Source organism: Bombina bombina, chromosome 5, assembly GCF_027579735.1.
Source record: "Bombina bombina isolate aBomBom1 chromosome 5, aBomBom1.pri, whole genome shotgun sequence".
Taxonomy (NCBI): Eukaryota; Metazoa; Chordata; class Amphibia; order Anura; family Bombinatoridae; genus Bombina; species Bombina bombina.
In genome coordinates, this window is record NC_069503.1 from 752737036 (window position 1) to 752754635 (window position 17600).

The following is a 17600-nucleotide window of genomic DNA, read 5'->3' on the forward strand; positions in this document are numbered from 1 at the left end:
TGGCCAATATGCTGATTAGCACCTCATTGATTCATGCACTCACTTTACAGGTGCATCTTGAACAAATAAGAGATGGTTAACTGAAAGAAAAGCTACCATACCTCCCTTTGTTCCAACATCAGAGACTCAGATGGAGACAAGGGACTATTGTCATTCTGTTTCAACGCTGTTGATAGACTAATTAAATTTACCTACAGTATCTGCACTAACAACATCCAAACGTAGGTTATGGGAATAGTTATATTTCTAAAATAGGATAACAATGAAAAATTAACTAAAAGGAAAATAACATTGTATAAAACATATAGTATCACTATCAATCCAAGTTTGTTTTTTTTCCAGTTCCTGTACCATGTCACACTAATTGCTAGGGCACAATGCTTTCTATGTTAGTTTGTAAAAGGCTTTAATACATTACAATTTCTAGGAATCCTTAAAGGGATTTAATTGGGTTTTTGGGGGGCCTCGGAACATCCAGACAGTGGGCAGGACAGTCACTCAAATTGCTATTACATGGCAGAATTAACCATACACATTTTGACCACAAGTCACCCACCTAAAAGTAAGCATGTTAAACAATGGGTCTAAGGTGCATTTATTTATTAAGCTGTTGCTGGTACAAAAACAGTGATTAAGCAAAAGGCTAAACAAGCTACACCACATTCATAATTAATATATCACAATGTATAATACACTACAAATAAAGAAAGCACAATTCTAAGCTATAAGTCACACCTGCAACATATTTGTATTCTATGAAGTAGTTTTGGGTGCACACTTATGGTATAAATAAGAAAGCATTATACCTAGCTAATAACATGTAAAGAGCAAGGATCAAGTTCTTTTGACATATCCATTTCATGGCATGACAGTTGAATCATTAAACTTCAACCCTCAAACCCAGATGTTCCTAGACACTCAGGACAATGCCTCCTGCCATGCTCCGGTAGGGTTGGGCACACATACCCTTCAGTGATGGACCTAATGAACTGAGGGCCCAAGACTGGATCTAAATGATTTAAAAATGTTGCTTAGCACCATTCTTAAAGTTAAAATGCCCTATACACTAAAGGATTAAGTCATAATGGAAGTCCCTTAATATAAAGAGATAAAAAATGTGACATTGGAACATGCAAAGCAAAAGGTAATCAAGGGGTTAAATCACTGCACTGACAACCAGCAGCATGTTACTTGCCATAAAAACACATGGGTAAACATGATGTTAAATCACAGCTGCATAGCAAACTTACATCATTAAGTTATGCAGCTGTGATTTAACTCCTTCATTACTTTTTGTTCAGAGAGTGTGTGTGTGTGTATGTATATGTGTGTGTATATATATATATATATATATATATATATATACACACACACACACACACACACACACACACACACATATATATATATATACACACACACACAATCACACATAGCTACATAAACACAGGGCAAAAGAATGCACACATAATACACCTAACCCCCTAACAACACATATTTGGATTAAAGTCTTGCAAAAAGAAACAAAAAAAAAAACAAAGCTTACAACTTTGAGACCCAGACGTTTATCTTGACCTGCCGTTCTGCTTCAAGTCAAGAGCTGCTATAAATAACTCCCCAGCAGATCACACAAAAGGAGCAGCCCATGTGACCTCCTGCTCCTGATCTACGGGATGCCTTAAACACTTAGCACACAAAGTACAGTTAACCCCATGTCTGCCAACAAGAGTTGCAGCATGTCTTGCAGCAGCACCCTCTGGCAGACACGGGGTTGAATGAAATTAAGGAAGCTTTTTTTTTTACGAAGGTGGTAGGTTATACCTGAATGACTAATTTTTTATTACATTTTTTTACACATATATATACTTTTTTGTATGGAACTGATTTTTTTTTTTGCACTTGCACTTTATTACACTTACATTGTACTTACTTTTGTGGTATAGAAATTTTCTGCACAAGTCACTTGAATTTTTTGCTATCTATTAGTTTTTACCATTATAGTGCTATCTGTGTATAGGATTGGTTAGATTTTCAAATATAATTTAGTTGTCTCTGTTTTCCTACTTTGTACAATGACAATAAAACGAATCTAATCTAATCGAATGCTGCAGCTAAATAGAGACTTGTGCCTGTAGTTTCTCTCCAGCAGCCTCAGCCACCATAGATCACAGAGGCATGTGTCTCCCTGGTCGCAGCAGTGCCACTTACTACATTGCAATGAATATTCAGCTGTGAGCCCCAAATTAAAAGAACTTTTTTACATATTTTTTTATGTGACTCTGATACCTTAATTCCTTGTTGCTTGGCAGTGCGTGTCCACTTGGATGCGTCCAGAAGCAAAGCTTTACCGAGTCCACACAGCCACACAACAGCAGCTGACAGCTGGTAAAGCTTTGCTTCTGGACGCATCCAAATGGACATGCACTGCCCAGCAACAAGGGGTTAAGGTATCAGAGTCACATAAAAAAATATGTAAAAAAGTGCTTTTAATTTGGGGCTCACAACTGAATATTCATTGCAATGTAGTAAGTGGCACTGCTGCGACCAGGGAGACACATGCCTCTGTGATCTATGGTCACGGTGGCCGAGGCTGCTGGAGAGAAACTACAGGCACAAGTCTCTATTTAGCTGCAGCATTCAGGTATAACCTACCACCTTGTAGGTTCAGTGTCTCACTCTCAGTCTCAGACAGGGCAGGGTAGCAGCAGCTGATCGCAGCTCAAGATCGGAGGAAAGGAGCCGTGCACTAACCTTTCTTCTCAAATCTTTTTCTGTTCTCACACGCAACACCTGACCTGACCACCAGACGCAGACGCTGCCTAATTTCCCGCCCGGCAACTCAGCCCAGAGACTCAGACATACTGATGTCTGATTGGCTGAGCGGCGGGCAGGCAGGGCTAAAGGCTCCAGAGGCTTGAAGAGTCAAGCCTCAGGTGGGAGCAGTATATGGGCCGCAAGAGAGACTGCTGCATAGCTATTATTCCCCACTGGGTGGCAGTCTCTAGCGGCCCATATACAACACAATACAGTTACATTCATATTGCGCAATGAAAGGATAGCTGGCCTCTACTTTCTTGCGCAATATGAATGTATTACTTAATATTACAGTTTTTTTCCCCCAACAAAAATAGCAATAAAATACTGAATTTAGTGGAGGGGTGGGGGGGTCACCTTTTGAGATTAAAAAAAAGAAACAAAAAGTTTTTTTAAATTTTTTTATTATTTTTATAAAAAAAGGCTGTAATGCACCATTTGGCCAGGGGAGGCACTGCCTCACCTGCCTCCTATGAGTGCACGTCACTGTTGTCATTCCATAGAAAGCAACTATAATCTCACGTAATCTCACTTTCAGAATATGATACTGTACCTGGGGAACATATCTGGTAAATAGCTACTTGATATTTCTCATATTTGTGTTTCTATAGCTCTAAATGTAATCCTATTATAGTCTATGGGCATTCCATGTTGTTATTCACCCTTGTCATTCCATAGAAAACAGCTATAATCTCACTTTCAGAATATGCTACTGTACCTGGGGAACATATCTGGTAAATATCTAGTTGATATGTCTCATAGTTTTGTTGCTTCAACACTTTTAATTTTACATCCCATTAAAGTCTATGGGAATTCCATTTTGTAATTCACCCTTGTCATTCCATAGAAAGCAACTATAATCTCACGTAATCTCACTTTCACAATATGATACTGTACCTGGGTAACATATCTGGTAAATAGCTACTTGATATGTCTCATATTTGTGTTTCTATAGCTCTAAATGTACTTTTAAATGTAATCCTATTATAGTCTATGGGCATTCCATGTTGTCATTCACCCTTGTCATTCCATAGAAAGCAGCTATAATCTCACGTAATCTCACTTTCAGAATATGATACTGTACCCGGGGAACATATCTGGTAAATATCTAATTGATATGTCTCATAGTTTTGTTGCTTCAACACTTTTAATTTTACATCCCATTAAAGTCTATGTGCATTCCATTTTGTCATTCACCCTTGTCATTTCATAGAAAACAGCTATAATCTGACGTAATCTCACTTTCAGAATATGCTACTGTACCTGGGGAACATATCAGGTAAATATCTATTTTATATGTGTGATATTTTAGTTTTTATAGCACTTTTAAATGTATCCCATTATAGTCTATGGGCATTCCATTATGTCATTCACCTTTGTCATTCCATAGAAAGCAGCTATAATCTCATGTAATCTCACTTTCAGAATATACTACTGTACCTGGGGAACATATGTGGTAAATATCAACTTGATATGTCTCATTTTTGTTGCTATAGCACTAAATGTAATCCCATTATAGTCTATGGGCATTCCATTTTGTCATTCACCCTTGTCATTCCATAATAAGTAGCTATAATCTGATGTAATCTCACTTTCAGAATATGCTACTGTACCTGGGGAACTATCTACATGATATGTATCATAGTTTAGTTTCTATAGCACTTTTAAATGTAATCCCATTATAGTCTATAGGCATTCCACTTTGTCATTCACCCTTGTCATTCCATAGAAAGCAGCTATAATCTGACGTAATCTCACTTTCAGAATATGCTACTGTACCTGGGGAACATATCTGGTAAATATCTATTTGATATGTCTCATATTTGTGTTGCTATAGCACTAAATGTAATCCTATTATAGTCTATGGGCATTCCATGTTGTCATTCACCCTTATCATTCCATAGAAAACAGCTATAATCTCATTTAATCTCACTTTCAGAATCTGGTAAATATCTAGTTGATATGTCTCATAGTTTTGTTGCTTCAACACTTTTAATTGTACATCCCATTAAAGTCTATGAGCATTCCATTTTGTCATTCACCCTTGTCATTCCATAGAAAGCAACTATAATCTCACGTAATCTCACTTTCAGAATATGCTACTGTACCTGGGGAACATATCTGGTAAATAGCTACTTGATATTTATCATATTTGTGTTTCTATAGCTCTAAATGTAATCCTATTATAGTCTATGGGCATTCCATGTTGTCATTCACCCTTATCATTCCATAGAAAACAGCTATAATCTCATTTAATCTCACTTTCAGAATCTGGTAAATATCTAGTTGATATGTCTCATAGTTTTGTTGCTTCAACACTTTTAATTGTACATCCCATTAAAGTCTATGAGCATTCCATTTTGTCATTCACCCTTGTCATTCCATAGAAAGCAACTATAATCTCACGTAATCTCACTTTCAGAATATGCTACTGTACCTGGGGAACATATCTGGTAAATAGCTACTTGATATGTCTCATATTTGTGTTTCTATAGCACTAAATGTAATACTATTATAGTCTATGGGCATTCCATGTTGTCATTCACCCTTGTCATTCCATAGAAAGCAGCTATAATCTGACATAATCTCACTTTCAGAATATGCTACTGTACCTGGGGAACATATCTGGTAAATATCTAGTTGATATGTCTCATAGTTTTTTTGCTTCAACACTTTTAATTTTACATCCCATTAAAGTCTATGGGCATTCCATTCCATTTTGTCATTCTCCCTTGTCATTCCATAGAAAGCAAAAAGGATATTATTTTGTTTAATATCCTGTTGTAGGTTGAGCATTACAGATTCTGCAGCACTTTACAAACGATACTAATTGTTATAAAACTACAATCCTGTGATGTCAAACACACCAAGAGTTAGCGCATAGAAATATATACACAATTATGTAAACCTTTATTCTATTCAACAAGAAAGTTACATTTTTTAAAATTAAGTTATAAGCACTTTAAAAAAAAAAAAAAAAAGAAGAAGAAGCAGATTGCTGCATCAAATACTAAAGAACTATAGGTGCAGATGATAAAAAACTTAGTTGCCGTACATATGAAAAGTGCTTAGTGCACTAACAAACTTCAAACAAAAAATATTTTCCAACTGCTATGACAGACAATGCTGACGATTTACTACAGATATGTAGAGTATGCCTCAGCGAATCAGCTGCTTATAATAGCATTAGCTTTTGATGCTGAAGGGGCCACATTAGATAAATACTCCCAACTACACTTTTACAGTCACGCGTGACGTGGTGTTTTATCGGCACAATCGGAAATAACTTTGGCCAATGGTTACAGGCTAAAACTCCAGCCACTCACCTCTAGAACCAGTGACAACTCAAGACTCTAGTGTACTTTGGCCAAAGGGCTGCAACAGAACCAACGTTTGAAGCGGCCATCATTAGTGTGGGCAACAATTGTAAATACTTGACATAGCGCATATTACAATCAAATCTACAGTGTCTGTTACAAAGTAAATACATATTCCAAACACTTTAACTTTTTTATTTTTCCTTAATTCAGTGCTTATATAGTTGGATTGATTTGCTTGGCCTTTTGTTTGTAGATATTTGTGTGCCCTGAATAAACATGTCTACCTACTGAGTAGGACGAAGCCAAAGTAGTCGAGCTGCAGACTGTAGCTCCACTCTAGACAGGAAACATGTGACCTCCGCTGACTCTAGACAGGAAACATGTGACCTACACTCAAATCTTTTTTTATTTTTTATTTTAATCAACTTTAATGCAACAAACAACCTATAGACAATCATTCTGAAAACGAAACATTTTGCAGCTTTCTTGTTCTTCTTAATGTGCACTCACAGTAGTTTATGCTGATTGTCATTTATAAGGTAACCACTGTGAGTGCACATTAAGAAGAACAAGAAAGCTGCAAAATGTTTCTTTTTTCAGAACGATTGTCTATAGGTTGTTAGTTACATTAAAGTTTAAAAAAAAAAAAAAAAAAAAGCTTTGAGTGGAGGTCACATGTTTCCTGTCTAGAGTGGAGCTCCAGTCTGCAGCTAGACCTTTCTCGAAGCGCTCTGTTTTCTGGACGTTTCCAGCAGATTATTGTGTTGCTGTCTCTTTTCCTCCTATTACTCTGTAGTTTAGTACCGGGGCAGTACTCGCCGCAAAGAGGAGATTTGGGACTGCGACTACTCTGTAACTTTGCGAGGGTGGGTTACATGCTTTGTGTGGTTAAATGGGCAACGCACTGCATTTAGCATGCAGATTTAATGGCAGTGCTTTCAATAAGATAACTATAACAAGTAGTAGTAGTCATAGAATTTCGGAGGCTTAGTTTCTGTATCAAAGGTATTCAGAACACAGGATTAAACATTTAATTATAATTTATTTGTAATGAGACATATATAATAATCGTAGCTATATGAAACTCCGACGTGATCATTCTAGAGACGAGCCCTGTATCAAAGAGTTTACAGTCGAGATTATAGTTCTACTTTCGTTTAACTGATTTTATAAAGATTCATTTCTAGATTTTATGATATGTTTGGTGCACACAAACCGTGCTTTAGAAAATAGACATCATCATGTCATAGGGTGGTATTGCTGCCTATATGAATCCCATTTTCCCCCTTTCTTTCACGATTCAGAAGGCGCATGCAATTTTAAGCAAATTTCTAATTTACTCCTATAATCAATGCTTCTTTGTTTTCTTGGTTTCATTATTTAAAAAAGGAAAGAATGTAAGCTTAGGAGCTGGCCCATTTTTGGTTCAGAACACTGGGTAGTGCTTGCTGATTGGTCGCTACATTCTGCATGTCTATTTAAAAAAAATAAAAAATGATGGCTTCAAAAGTTTTGATGAAGTGTGTCAAGCCATGATATAATTTGTGTATGATTTAAAATTGTAGTTGTGCAGGGTTTTTTTTTTGTTGTTGGTTTTTTTTTTTATTTGAAACTAAAATGTACAGTTTTAACTACTCTCTTCCAGAAGTTTTCTAAAAAACATTTGCGAAAATGTCGTACATGCTTCCGCATTTGCACAATGGCTGGCAAGTTGACCAAGCTATCCTGTCTGAGGAAGACCGTGTCTTGGTTATCCGCTTTGGACATGACTGGGATCCAACTTGTATGAAGATGGATGAAGTTTTGTACTGTATCGCTGAGAAGGTAAGCATGGGTTATATTCATTTTTTTATTTTTTGTTAAATTATGTTTAACCAAAGCAGTTTTTTTAAATGCTTAGGTCTTCCATATGATACTCAGATTTGGGATGCATTGGAGCAGCTGATCCTGCCTAGGTATGCTTTTCAACAAAGGATACTAAGATAATAAAGTTCATTACACAATAGAAGTAAACTGCAAAGTTAATTAATTTTGACTTTACTGACTATTTAAAGGGACATTTAACACGTCCCTAAGTTTGTTTGGGTTTGATATTAAAGGGACATTATACACTAGATTTTTCTTTGCATTGCTGTTTTGTAGATGATCCATTTTTATAGCCTATATGGGTGTGTTTTTGTAAATAGTTTTGCTTATTTTTTAAATAACATTGTGCTGATTTCCAGACTCCTAACCAAGCCCCAATGTTTTAGATGTATACTGAAGTATACAGACTTCAGACTGTTTCTGTTTGTATAATGGGCCTTTTCATATGCAGGGGAGGGGGGGGGTCTGCTATCAGCCACTTTCAGTGGGTGTCCCAGGCTTATCTAATTAAAGGGATAGTGTAATCAAAATTAAACTTTCATGATTCAAATAGAGCCGCAACTTTCTAATTTACTCCTATTATTAATTTTTCCTTGTTTTCTTGGTATTTTTATTTTAAAAAGCTGGAAAGTTAGTTTAGGAGCTGGACCATTTTTGGTTCAGCACCTGGGTTGCGCTTGCTGATCGGATGGCTACCTTTAGACACCAATCGGCAAGCGCTACTCAGGTGCTGAACCAAAAATGGGCTGGCTCCAAAGCTTATATTCTTGCTTTTTCAAATAAAGATACCTTGAGAACAAAGAAAAAATGATAAAAGGATTACATTAGAAAGTTGCTTAAATTTGCATGCTCTATCTGAATCATGAAAGTTTAATTTTAATTATACTATCCCTTTAACAGTGTTAAATTAGGAGCTTCTAATTAAGTTTTTACACTGGATTTTTAGATCAGTATCTGTGCATATTATTCTCCATAGTAGTGTCTATTATATGCAGTTAAATGAAAATTGGTGTATACTGCCCCTTTAATGTGTTAGATCAGTGTTTTTCTACTCTTGATAACCTAATCGGCAGCAGCAATCACATAGCTGGATCATGAGACTAGCGCTGCTGATTAGTTCACCAGTCATTTTTGCTCAGGACCGGCAATTCTCTGCGTCTCCTAAGCATTACTTTAACTATATGTTTAACTAGTGCCTACCACATGAAGCCCATTTTGTTGTTGAGCTGCAGTCTCAAGCAGACCACCACTGATTCATGTATGCAACACTTGGGAGTCACATTACTCAGTATGCAGAGAACCCAGCAAGAATGTTGCTTGTTGATGTTTTATGTAATATTTCTTAAAGATGTACTTCCTGATTACCAGGTCCCAGCAGTGTCGGCCTGCCTGGGTACCAAGTAATGCACGTGATCTGTCTGGTTACCAGATCTTTGCAGCGTCAGCCTGTTTTGGGACCCAATAATGTTCTGTGGTCTGCCTTGTTGTTGGATCTCTGCAGTATTAGCCTATTTGGGAACCTGGTAGTATGCTGTGGTCTGTCTGGTTTCTGGTATCAACCTACCTGGGGAACCGATGGTGCCATGTTGCCAGGTCCTCGCAGTGTCGGCATGCTTGGGGAACCCAGTATGGTCCTGATCAATGCCCTTTATCTGGCTGCCGGGTCCTGCCTTGTATTTCTGAACATTTGAGCCTGTAATGTATGCAATCAGCTACACAGCTATGTTTGTAACAGCCCTTCTTCCCTTGTATACTTTACTATGTGTGGTATATGCTTAAAGGGCCAGTAAACTTACAAAATAATGTTATACAATTATGCACATGGTGCAGAATTATATAACATTAGCTTAGCGCAAACTTGATAACTGACAGGATTTCAGAGATTTTTTTCAAAACTTGCTTTTTCATGATCCCTGTTCCTGGCTCTACTGAGCGGGTCTTAATTGGCATAAGCGCATCGCAGGCACGCATTCTAGTCACAGCCGGTCATTAAACTGAATGTAGCTCGCTCCCGCTCTACCAGGTAGCGGGAGTAAGCTACATTCAGTTTAATGGCGCGATCGGGCCGGTTGTGACTAGACAGCGTGCCTGCAATGCGCTTATTATGATAATTAACCCCTTAATGACCGGACCATTTTTCAATTTTCTTACCCTTAATGACAATGGCTATTTTTACATTTCTGCTGTGTTTGTGTTTAGCTGTAATTTTCCTCTTACTCATTTACTGTACCCACACATATTATATACCGTTTTTCTCGCCATTAAATGGACTTTCTAAAGATACCATTATTTTCATCATATCTTATAATTTCCTATAAAAAAAATATAAAATATGAGGAAAAAATTGAAAAAAACACACTTTTTCTGTTACACATCTACAATCACCAAAAAACACCTATGCTAAATAGTTTCTAAATTTTGTCCTGAGTTTAGAAATACCCAATGTTTACATGTTCTTTGCTTTTTTTGCAAGTTATAGGGCAATAGTTACAAGTAGCACTTTGCTATTTCCAAACAACTTTTTTTCAAAATTAGCGCTAGTTACATTGGAACCCTGATATCTGTCAGGAATACCTGAATATCCCTTGACATGTATATATTTTTTTTTTAGAAGACAACCCAAAGTATTGATCTAGGCCCATTTTGGTATATTTCATGCCACCATTTCACCGCCAAATGTCATCAAATAAAAAAAAAAGTTCACTTTTTCACAAATTTTGTCACAAACTTTAGGTTTCCCACTGAAATTATTTACAAACAGCTTCTGCAATTAAGGCACAAATGGTTGTAAATGCTTCTTTGGGATCCCCTTTGTTCAGAAATAGCAGACTTATATGGCTTTGGCATTGCTTTTTGGTAATTAGAAGGCCACTAAATGCTGCTGCGCACCACACGTAAATTATGCCCAGCAGTGAAGGGGTTAATTAGGTAGGTTGTAGGGAGCTTGCAGGGTTAATTTTAGCTTTAGGGTAGAGATCAGCCTCCCACCTGACACATCCCACCCCCTGATCCCTCCCAAACAGTTCTCTTCCCTCCCCCACCCCACAATTGTCCCCGCCATCTTAAGTACTGGCAGAAAGTCTGCCAGTACTAAATAAAAGGAGTTTTTCTTTTTTTTTAATAAAAAAAAATAAAATGTTTTAGCTGTGATGGACCCCTGCCCTAGCCCCAACCTCCATGATCCCCCCCCCCCCAGCTCTCTAACCCTCTCCCCTACCTAATTGCTGCCATCTTGGGTACTGGCAGCTGTCTGCCAGTACCCAATTTGCCCCAAAAACAAGTGTTTTTTTTATCTTTTTTGCAATTTTTAATGTTTTTTGTAGTGTAGCAGCCCCCCACAATACCCCAACCCCCTCCCCCTCCCAGATCCGTATATATTTATTTTTTTTAATTCTTTTTCCCCCCCTCTTCCCTTCTCATTGGTGTCAGTGGCCAGCTAATTGCGCGTGCGCGCTCCCGGCACCCGGCGTGCACATAGCACTTACAGGAACCGGATGCCGGGTAGCGATGGGCCGCCCACCCGCCTCCCTGATATGCTCCCACCCACCAACGAACCAGCACCATCGCTACTGGTGCAGAGAGGGCCACAGAGTGGCTCTCTCTGCATCGGAGTCTTCTGAAAAGGTATTGCAGGATGCCTCCATATGGAGGCATCACTGCAATACCCTGAGAGCTGCTGGAAACGATTGCGATCGCTTCCAGCACTCTCTTAGACAACTGACGTACCAGGTACGTCTATTGTCATTAACTGGTTGTTAATGCATGACGTACCTGGTACGTCAGTTGTCATTAAGGGGTTAAGACCCTCAAGTTTTGAAAAAAAAATCTCTGAAATCCTGTTGGTTGTAAAGTTTTCGCTAATCTAATGTTATATAATTCTACACTATGTGCAGAATTGTATAACATTATTTTATAGGTTTACTGGCCCTTTAAGATGTCACAGTGGTTAAAGGGACATGATACCCAAAAAATGTTCTTTACCAATTCCAATTTATTTATCTTAATTATACTTAATTGTGAAGCTATTCTTTATTGAAGAGAATACCTAGGTAGGTAGAGTGAACATGTTTGGAAGAATACCTTTTAAAGGGACATAAAACACAATTTTTTTTTCTTTTATGATTCAGATAGAACATATAATTTTAAACAACTTTCCAATTTACTTCTGTTATAAAATTTTATTTGTTTCCTTGTTATTTTTTGTTGAAAAGCTGGGATGTAAAGCTCAGGAGCGTGCACGTGTTTACATCACTTTATGGCAGCAGTTTTGCAACAGTGTTATACATTAGCAGGGGCACTAGATGGCAGCACTATCTCCTGTCATGTAGTGCTTCAGGCATGTGCACACTACCTACCTAGGTATCACTTCAAAAAAGAATAACATGGGAACAAAGAAAATTTGATAATAGAAATAAATTGGAAACTTTTTAAAAATTGTATTCTCTATCTGAAATAATGAAAGAAAAAAATTGTGTTTAATGTCCCTTTAAGCACTAGTCACTAGCAGTGTTTTCACAATGTATTTGTTGTTTAAAAGCATTTTTTGCAAAATCGCTGCCATATAGTGCCCCAGAGATCTGCATGCTCCTGAGCCTGCATATCTGCTTTTTAAGGATACTAAGAAAATGAAGTAAATTTGATAATAGAAGTAAATTAAAAAAAACTTTATTTAAATTATATTCTCTTATGAACATTAAAAATAAATGGTTTAATGTCCCTATAAGCCAGTGTTTCTCAGCGCCAGTCCTCAGGAGCCTTAAAGGGACACTGAACCCAAATTTTTTTCTTTCGTGATTCAGATAGAGCATGCAATTTTAAACAACTTTCTAATTTACTCCTATTATCAAGTTTTCTTCGTTCTCTTGCTTTCTTTATTTGAAAAAGAATGCATCTGAGCTATTTTTTTGGTTCAGTACCATGGAAAGCACTTGTTTATTGGTAGGTGAATTTACCCACCAATCAGCAAGAACAACACAGTGTGTTCACCAAAAATGGTCCGGCATCTAAACTTACATTCTTGCATTTCAAATAAAGATACCAAGAGAATGAAAATAATTTGATAATAGGAGTAAATTAGAAAGTTGCTTAAAATTGCATGCTCTATCTGCATCATGATAGAAAAAATTGGGTTCAGTGTCCCTTTAACAGGCCAGAGTTTGATTATATCTTAAAGGGACCCTAAACCCAACATTTTTCTTTCATGATTCTGATGTAGAATACAATTTTAAACAACATTCCAATTTACTTCTATTATCTAATCTGATTCATTCTTTAGATATCCTTTGTTGAAGAAATAGCAATGCAAATGAGCGAGCCAATCACACTAGGCATCTATGTGCAGCCACCAATCGGCAGCTACTGAGCCTATCTATATATGCTTTTCAGCATAGGTTAGCAAGAGAATTAAGCAAATTAGATAATAGCAGTAAATTAGAAAGTTGTTTAAAATTGCATGCTCTTTCTAAATCATGAAAGAAAATAATTGGGTTTCATGTCCCTTTTAACTAGAGAAAATGTGAAATAATCAGCTAATCAGTAACGATGATTACTAATCTGCTCTCACCCTTCAGATGATTTCACCTGCTCTCTAGTTAAGATATAATGAAACCCTGGCCTGTTAAGGGTCCTGAGGACTGGAGTTGAGGAAACACTGCTATAAGCAGTGTTTTTGCTGCAATGGTGGCTTTATTTTAAGGTACAGTATACCCTGTGGTCTCTGACAGCTGGGATGCTTATCCCAAAAATGTTTTTACTCTGATTGCAAGAGTGTTAGGAGACTGAATGGTCATTGTATGCAGCAGTAGTTGCTGCTGAGGATGTTTTGCAAATATCAAACCAGGCTATCTACATTTAGTAACAAATGCACAAATTGGTGAGCTGAGTTTTTAAAACATTTTATTGTAATTTCTCATAATTATGTGTTCTTAAAGTATGTGCCTATTTTTCCCATTACATTAAAGGGACAGTTAACTCAAAAATGTTCTCCCCTTTAATTTGTTCCCAATGATCCACTTTACCTGCTGGAGTGTATTAAATTGTTTACAAGTATTTCCATTAGCCTTATATTGGCATTTCAAATAGTTGATTTAGACTGTGGTATCCCCACTTATCCTGAAAGTTTTTGGCCTTAACCTCTTAACGACCAAGGACGTACGCTATACGTCCTCAAAAAAAAAAAAATACAGTTAATGACTGAGGACGTGTGGCATACGTCCTTGGTCTGGTAAGCAGCTGGAAGCGATCCTGCTCGCTTCCAGCTGCTTTCCGGTTATTGCGGGATGGCCCTCTCTGCACCGGAGATCGGTGGCTCTGTTTGTTTGTTGGTGGGTGGGAGGCGGGTGGCGGCCATCGATGGCCCTTCTGATCTGGAGGTGGGCGAGGATGTCCGGGGGGCGGGCGCGTGCACGGGGAGGGAGCGGGTGGGAACTGCTACACTACAGAAAAGAAGTGTAGGAAAATGAAAAATAATGGTAAAAAAATAAACAAATCATTTTAAAAAACACATAAGTTAGGTGGTGGGGGTTGGTCTGTGGGGAGGGGGAAGCTACACTACAGAAAAACCGGGCAAAAAATAAAAAAAAACCATATTTTTTTGCAAACTGGGTACTGGCAGACAGCTGCCAGTACCCAAGATGGCCCCCAATAAAGCAGAGGGGGAGGGTTAGAGAGCGGATTTGCGGGGGATCAGGGAGGTTGGGGACTAAGGGGGGGGATCCTACACAGTAACATGTAAATATGCTTTAAAAAACCCCCAAAACTTTTATTTTAGTACTGGCAGGGACAATTGTGGGGTGGGGGAGGGAAGAGAGCTGTTTGGGAGGGATCAGGGAGTGGGATGTGTCGGGTGGGAGGCTGATCTCTACACTAAAGCTAAAATTAACCCTGCAAGCTCCCTAATTAACCCATTCACTGCTAGACATAATACACGTGTGAGGCGCAGCAGCATTTAGCGGCCTAATTACCAGAAAGCAACGCCAAAGTCATATATGTCTGCTATTTCTGAACAAAGGGGATCCCAGAGAAGCATTTACAACCATTTGTGCCATAATTGCACTAGCTGTTTGTAAATAATTTCAGCGAGAAACCTAAAATTGTAAAAAAAAATTAACGTTTTTTTTTTTATTTTTAATTTGATCGTATTTGGCGGTAAATTGGTGGCATGAAATATACCAAAATGGGCCTAGATCAATACTTTGGGTTGTCTACTACACTAAAGCTAAAATTAACCATACAAGCTCCCTAATTAACCCCTGCACTGCTGGGCATAATACACGTGTGGTGCGCAGCGGCATTTAGCGGCCTTCTAATTACCAAAAAGCAACGCCAAATCCATATATGTCTGCTATTTCTGAACAAAGGGGATCCCAGAGAAGAATTTACAACCATTTATGCCTTAATTGCACAAGCTGTTAGTAAATCATTTCAGTGAGAAACCGAAAGTTTGTGAAAAAATTTGTGAAAAAGTGAACAATTTTTTGTATTTGATCGCATTTGGCGGTGAAATGGTGGTATGAAATATACCAAAATTGGCCTGGATCAATACTTTGGGATGTCTACTAAAAAAAAATATATATACATGTCAAGGGATATTCAGGGATTCCTGAAAGATATCAGTGTTCCAATGTAACTAGCGCTAATTTTGAAAAAAAATGGTTTGGAAATAGCAAAGTGCTACTTGTATTTATGGCCCTATAACTTGCAAAGAACATTTAAAGGGCCACTGTAAGTAAATATTTTCTATGCCTGTTACTAACTAACTAACCCAAATACGCTTTTTATCAATAGCATTTCATTAACATATCTCTACCGTATATCAGAAATCTTGTCTACAAATGTAATTGTTTTCCAAACCCACTCCGTGGGTATCCTTTGCTCTGTACCAATCCGTTTACAATACCTAGGTTTCAAAATGGCGCTTTAAACACAAAGTTATTGGTTTAAGTATTTTGAACACACAGTGCTGAAAATAGTGGGCAGGATAACGTGACATTATCGGCGAATAAAAGATATAACTTTTAGAACGTTATGAAACTTAGTTTTGGAGAAAATATAGGTCAGTAGGTTTTAATTAATGTTAGCAAAAAAGAGAATAAATCATATAAATAGTTCAGCGCAACAAATACCATGTACAAATTGTGATTCTATTATAAGGCGTACCAGTAGTGATAAAGTCTTAGTATAAATTTACTTTTTGTTGGTTAAAATGCATACTGTCAGGCCCATTTATCAAGCTCCGTATGGAGCTTGAAGGGCCGTGTTTCTGGCGAGTCTTCAGACTCGCCAGAAACACAAGTTATGAAGCAGCGGTCTAAAGACCGCTGCTTCATAACCCTGTCCGCCTGCTCTGAGCAGGCGGACAGGAACCGCCGGAAATCAACCCGATCGAATACGATCGGGTTGATTGACAGCTCCCTGCTGGCGGCCGATTGGCCGCAAGTCAGCAGGGGGCGGCGTTGCACCAGCAGCTCTTGTGAGCTGCTGGTGCAATGTTAAATGTGGAGAGCGTATTGCTCTCCGCATTTAGCGAGGTCTTGCGGACCTGATCCGCAGTGTCGGATCAGGTCCGCAAGCCCTTTGATAAATGGGCCCCAAAGTCTTTTCTGTCTCCAGTGTTTTCAACAGGATAGTATGGATACTCTGTTCTTGTGCGTGCCGCTTGTTGAATGGAAACTTCCAATGGATATTTTCCTTATGTTGAGGAACTTGCTTGTGATCTCTCAGGAGTATGGTATTCCTCCGGTTCAGTAGTTTATAGAGGAAAAAAGAACAAACAAGACATAGCGTGATACTGTATAAAAAGTGTTAATTTATTACAGTGGTTCAAACGCTAAACACTTACATTAAAAAACCTCAATCCATGATGAGGTAAGCATTCACATATATAAAATAGTATAAGATGTAGATTGAACCAGGTCAATCTAAGGGTGCAGAGCTGGATACTAGATGACCTTATTGCCGGTGGGTTGTATCCGTTAATATACACACAGTCACTTATATTTGGTGATAGAGAATTGCAATGCACTTGCAATGACCAAATATTACAAATGTAAAATGAACCAGTATTGTGGAATCAAGGAGTCACTATTTTCCCTGTTGCACACTGTCAGGCTTTGTCTTATCTCAAGCTAGTATGTTGCCTGTTAGAGTGCGGAGGCTTGGAGTGTGGCAAGCTAAAAATGAGCTGGACCGCTGGATATGATAAAACTGCACTGCTGCTATTTGAAAGACCTTACGCGTTTCGAAGTGTGTCCGTATGGTACTTCTTCGTCAGAGGTAATGTGGTTGTGCAGTTGGTCCGGTGTCTTATTTGTACCCGATGAAGGGGAGTAGTTTCGCTTCGTCATACGTGTACGTCAGTGCATAGTGGTCCGCTAGTGCCAATCCTAAGCCATGTTAGAAACGTAACCATGGTAACGGTAAACGCTAAACATTGGATTTATCGGGACTTTTGGTACTGACTAAACGTAACTTCGATTTCCGTTACAACTTTATGTACTTAATACAATTTAGGTGTACTTTGATAATTTCGCTCATGATTCTTGTAAATATTTGAAATTAACGATGAACTGGTAACGATCTTATGTTCTGGGCATCTGCGGT

At 38.1% G+C, this 17600-nt stretch overlaps 2 protein-coding genes across 4 annotated transcripts in view; one reads left to right on the forward strand and one right to left on the reverse strand.

Moving 5' to 3' along the window:
• LOC128660801 (probable 2-ketogluconate reductase) overlaps positions 1 to 6228 on the reverse strand; it is a 157232-nt gene extending 151004 nt beyond the window's left edge. The window contains exon 1 of one of the 3 annotated variants that reach the window (XM_053714830.1): positions 1547 to 1561. The gene's annotated coding sequence lies outside the window, so the exon portion shown is untranslated. Of the gene's footprint in view, positions 1 to 1546; positions 1662 to 6140 lie in introns of those variants that run through there. The other 2 variants (XM_053714828.1, XM_053714829.1) reach the window with 2 other exon arrangements.
• Positions 6229 to 6837: 609 nt separating this feature from the next.
• The window catches only part of TXNL4A (thioredoxin like 4A), a 37367-nt gene continuing 26604 nt past the window's right edge, over positions 6838 to 17600 (forward strand). The window contains exons 1-2 of the mRNA XM_053714831.1: positions 6838 to 7000; positions 7780 to 7958. Coding sequence (XP_053570806.1) covers positions 7806 to 7958 — 153 coding nt within the window. The 5' untranslated portion in view covers positions 6838 to 7000; positions 7780 to 7805. The remainder of the gene's footprint in view (positions 7001 to 7779; positions 7959 to 17600) is intronic.